This window comes from Montipora foliosa, chromosome 8 (assembly GCF_036669935.1).
Source record: "Montipora foliosa isolate CH-2021 chromosome 8, ASM3666993v2, whole genome shotgun sequence".
Classification (NCBI taxonomy): domain Eukaryota; kingdom Metazoa; phylum Cnidaria; class Anthozoa; order Scleractinia; family Acroporidae; genus Montipora; species Montipora foliosa.
The window spans coordinates 7,808,154-7,813,153 of record NC_090876.1 but is presented as its reverse complement, the minus strand read 5'-3'; the positions used below and the strand labels follow the sequence as shown (position 1 = coordinate 7,813,153).

The following is a 5,000-nucleotide window of genomic DNA, read 5'->3' as shown; positions in this document are numbered from 1 at the left end:
TAGGAATTGGAGAAATTGTATTCTTGTGCCTTTTGGAGCTTATTTTACCGTTTTGGGAAGTCCGTGTTTTCAATGTTCTAAGACGAAGTCAAGGCTGCACACGAAGATTTCGACCGTAGTCAGCTCAGAGGTGGTTTGCGCCGCGATTTTTTCACGCAAAGCTAAAGCCACATCATTTGCGAACCTCGGTGAATGTTTCGTCGTCAAAAATCCCCGCGCACCTGGCTGGAAATGATTTTTGACTACGAAAACATTCACGCAAACTGCCTATGAGCTGACAATTGCAACGGTCGAAATCTTAGTGTGCAGCCTTGACTTCGTCTTAGAACATTGAAAACACGGACTTCCCAAAACGGTAAAATAAGCTCCAAAAGGCACAAGAATACACGAGAGGTGAGTCATTTTTATTCATTTTATTGAATGAACGTTAAATTGAGCATTTTTTAGGCTTCATAATCGACGGTATTTTATTTCCCATACAAAGTCTTATAACGCGTTTAAATTCTCAACGGCTGTCTGTAGTGACGCGAGCTTGGGCTGCCTATGAAAGAAGTTGCCAACGTGTAACATACCCTCTGCAACTTGAAAGGTTTTTTATTCGTCATCGTTGCGTTGCGAGTTGCAAGAAAAATTGCCTCGTGTAACATGGCCTTAAGATGGGTACTTAATAGCCCGGACAAATTTCGTCTTGATATCATTACCCAAACTATATCTAAGAACAGAATATATTTATTTCTGTAAAAAAAGTAGAAACTATAATTGAAGCCAACTTAAACCTTCGGACAAAGACACAGTTGACTCTTAATTGGCGCTAAGCTTAACCATCGGTGACGTAATATTAAGCAAGCGACGGGTGTTTTGTGTTTCTGTCACTCTTCATTTCCTTAGGGTGATCCTGGCCTGGATGGTAATGTTGGAAAAAGAGGACCTCGAGGTTCAGATGTAAGTGTTAACTTCTAGAGAAATTATACTTGGATTAGTACTTAACAAGGAAAACGAAACCTTTGCCAAGCCATCTTTCAACTAAACGTGACTGAAAATGCATCAAACAAGAATCAATTAATAAGGCTTTTCGCAAAAGTAATATACCAAGCATTCTGATTGGTCAAGGAGCAAACAGTCAAAGCCAGAGATAGCCAATCAAATGTGAGCCCTGGTTGACGCAATTTATGGCGCAATTTTTGCGTGATTGCGTGATACGCATGCCTTGCTTCTGCTTAACCATGTCGAATTTTTTCATGTATATTATTTATAAGGAATCACATGATCTTTCTCAGTTTGCGATAAATAATTTTTCTAAAGAGTATCGCCCCCATTAGGCCATTTCCGAGTTCATGTCTGTCTCCTCTTCAAAGCGAGTCTAAGTGCTATAGGCGCCTATGGTCCTGCGGAAACTCCAGTATTTCTTTACAAACGTTATGGGTCCGTACCGCTGTTTTCACGGATTCGGACCCAAATTTTTCTGTAGTGTAAATACGCCTTTAAACTTTTTTGCAGGGTCCTAAAGGGTTAGAAGGAGACCAAGGTGACGCAGGAAGTGTAGGACAAAAGGTTTGTTTTGTTTTTGTTTTGTTTTTTATCCAGCTGTTTTTTTACGAAGGGCAGTCACGCACCCCTTCCGTAATCGCTCTTTGCAAAGTTCATTTGCAGTTCCACGATCTTTTCCTTACGCTTCCATTCTCACTGTAGGCGCTTAAATTAACGACCTCTGGCTGTTTCGAAAAATAAGTGATGCCTTAGTAAAAGTAATTTTGTAACCGTTAGCAACCACTTCTGCTGTTTCAACATACTGAGGCTTTGCTGAAGGGCCCAAAAGTCTGCATTTCGTTTGCAACCAGGCAGAGATAGTTGTTCGGGGCGCCTGCAAAAACAGGAGCGTGTTCTATGGCGAGAAATTTGATTAAATCGCTTAGAAAGACAATGTCCTTTAATTTACTGTAGGTAGCGCTTGAATTATATGTATTCATGAATCAATTCAGCCCAAAGGTTGAATTACGCTTAAATAATTGTATATTATATATGTACATTATAATCCAATATTAGCCAATTACAATGTCTAAGAATTGTATGCGTTAAAATTTATAAAAATAAACTGTTCTTTTGGTGGAAGTCGTAGGGTTGGCAGATGTTCGTGTTCTTCTGAAATTACAAAGGCACGCGAATTTTTTTGGTACAAGTTTGTTTAGTTTATGTCCAGGATTACATGCATCTTTAAATTGAATAACTTGGAAGTTATTTCATCTCGCCTCTCATACAAGGTCCAGGATTACATGCATCTTTAAATTAAATAAGTTGGTAATTATTTCATCTCGCCTCTCATACGTTAGGCTGTTTCTTTGAAAGCCTGGTCATAACTTGTATATGGATAGATTACTCGCAGTGCTCGTTTCTGACAGTACTCCAGGTCATTAGATAAGTATTGTGGCAGGCTATTGTGAAATAATGCACATGCGTATTCCATCACAGATCTTATACATGTGATGTAGAAGGTTGTAAGACCTTTAGGTTTTACTCCCGCTCGTTTCATTTGGCTCAGAAAGTACAAACGTTTTTTAACTTTCTTAATAACTTCGTACACATGGTCATTCCACTTGAGATCACTAGACAAGGTTACGTCGAGAATTTTTGTTTTCTTTACACAGTCAATGTTCTTATTATTGACCTTTATAGGGTCAAAGTCTCTTTGGGATCGCGCAAACGTAATGCACAGTTCTTTACACTTGTCTTCGTTGATTTGGAACCTGTCAGCAGACACTTGTTTGGACAGATCGTCAACATATTGCTGGATCTTGCTATTGTGGTTGTTAAGTACCGTCGCAGAGATAGTAGAGTATGGTCTACGTACTTCCACAAGAAAACAACTCCGATTGATAGGTCGTTGATCGTGATAGTAAAGAGCCACGGACTCAACTTGGTCTCTTGGGGGACTCCAGATGGAATATCCCCACATTCGGAATGACAATCCTGAGAAAGCTAGTCAGGAAGCCTTTCACCCAGGCGACAATACTGCTATGTAGGCCAAAGGTCGTGAGTTTCTGCATTAAGATCTTGTGGTCAATGAGGTCAAAGGCCTTTCGAGAGTCAAATAAGACCGCTCGAACGGTAGCACCGTTTCCGTCTGTTTCACTCAGCCATACGTGAAGCATGCTAATGAGTGCAATAGTAGTATAGGATCTTGGGACCGTTCCGTATTGACGTTCATCTACTTTGGCTAATATCGCAGGTTTAATATATTCCACTATATAATCCTTTGCGATCGTGGGTAACGCAGGTATTAGTGATATTGCACGGAGATGTTTGTTCACGTTTTTGATGGGTTTCTGCTTTGGTAAGGGAACATTGTGGGGGTCTTTCCACAACTGGGGGAGCCTTGCATCTTTGAACGAAAGGTTGATTATATCAGCAATTGACTGGGCAGGCAAGTCCGCATTTTCTTTTAGGAGCCATGCGGGAACGCCGTCGGGACCAGTTGCTTTAGATGGATTTAGTGAAGACAGCTTCTTAAACACAGATATTTCAGATAATTGAAAGGCAGGAACTTCATCGGTGGTTTGCGCATCGGTGTTAGGCTGTAGAGGTTCAAACTCACTCATCACAGACAAAAAGGCGTCGTTGATGGTGTTAACGACATCCTTCAAGGTGGGCGAGGAATTTGGTTCACCGCAGTCGATGTGCTGATATAATGATGTTAGCTCAGTGTCTTTTGGTGTTGACATTCCGCTAAGTTTCTTAACTTCGCTCCACCAAGTAGCTGGCTTACTCTTCTTCAGGTGTTCGACCTTGAACTCATAGAATTTCGCACGACATGATTTCCTTTGTGGAGTCACTCGATTTCTCAAGGCTCGAGGCGTAATCCCCTTTCGCTAGTGCTTTCTGACTTATGCTGATGAGACGCTTCAACTTCTGGTTTACCCAAGCAGGCTCGTTAGGATGAATTGTCTTAGACTTTAGGGAAGGAGAAAGTTTACACCGGTGTTAACAATGTCTTCAAACATTTTCACTTTACCTACGCACATATCAATACTGTCAATCATTATTTCGATGTTTACTTCCTCTAAATGTATGCGCATGGCTAATATCTTTGTCGGCCGTAGGTCTCGTGACTTAATTAAGATTGTCGATATTGCGACTTGTGTGGTTTGTTCTTGTTGAGGCTCCTGAAGAGATGACTTTGATTTGATGTTGGCGTTATTCTCGGTCCTTCACTCACTTTCCTGCTCATGTTCCGCGGTATCTTGGCCATTTCCTTCCTTATCAATAAAGGGCAAAATTACTGAGCGCTGATTGGCTGAGACAGAGGGCATTTTTTTCTTAATCGAGGGCATTTTCGGTAATCAAGAGAGGGCTTGATTACTTCATCCTGATTGGTTAATTTTGCCCTTTATTGATAAACAAGTAATCGCATGAGTCCTCGTACTATTAAGGATTAATTGCACTTGTGTTTTGGAAATTTTCCAAAACACTCGTGCAATTAATCCTTAATAGTACTCGGCCTCATGTGATTACCTATACTTAAATAGACTTCTACTTAGTAACGAGCTGATCTCCACCATTCTGATTCAAGGGCAAAATTGTGGAGATTTAGAGTTCAAAATTTCGAAATTTACGGGAGCTGCCACACCGAGGCGCATTACATTAAGCTTATGTGAAACGCGAACGGCGAAAGCGACTACGTGACCTTGATTTTCCCGCCATTTTTGGCGTTTGCCGGTTGTCGTTTCTTCGTGTAAGTAGACATTTTCGCGTTTGTCGTACATGTGGAATTCTCTTCTCGTTTTTCTTTTACATAACAATTTGTTTGTGGAAAAACAACCCCAAAACCGTTTTCCGGTAATTAAAAAAAAAAAGAAGTAGGTTTGATGTTTTTTTTATCGTTTATAACTGACTCCTTACCGCAATTTTCTTCATAAACTTACATTTACTCACAAAACAGCTTCATCGAAACTCACAAAATTTGACCGGTAAGGATTTTCATTTTATATAGCGTCTTTTTCTACGAA

At 40.4% G+C, this 5,000-nt stretch overlaps 1 protein-coding gene across 1 annotated transcript in view; it reads left to right on the top strand.

Moving 5' to 3' along the window:
- Positions 1–5,000, top strand: part of LOC137967933 (collagen alpha-1(I) chain-like) — a 72,527-nt gene that overhangs the window by 50,910 nt on the left and 16,617 nt on the right. Inside the window, exons 47-48 of the mRNA XM_068814535.1 lie at positions 889–942; positions 1,498–1,551. Coding sequence (XP_068670636.1) covers positions 889–942; positions 1,498–1,551 — 108 coding nt within the window. The remainder of the gene's footprint in view (positions 1–888; positions 943–1,497; positions 1,552–5,000) is intronic.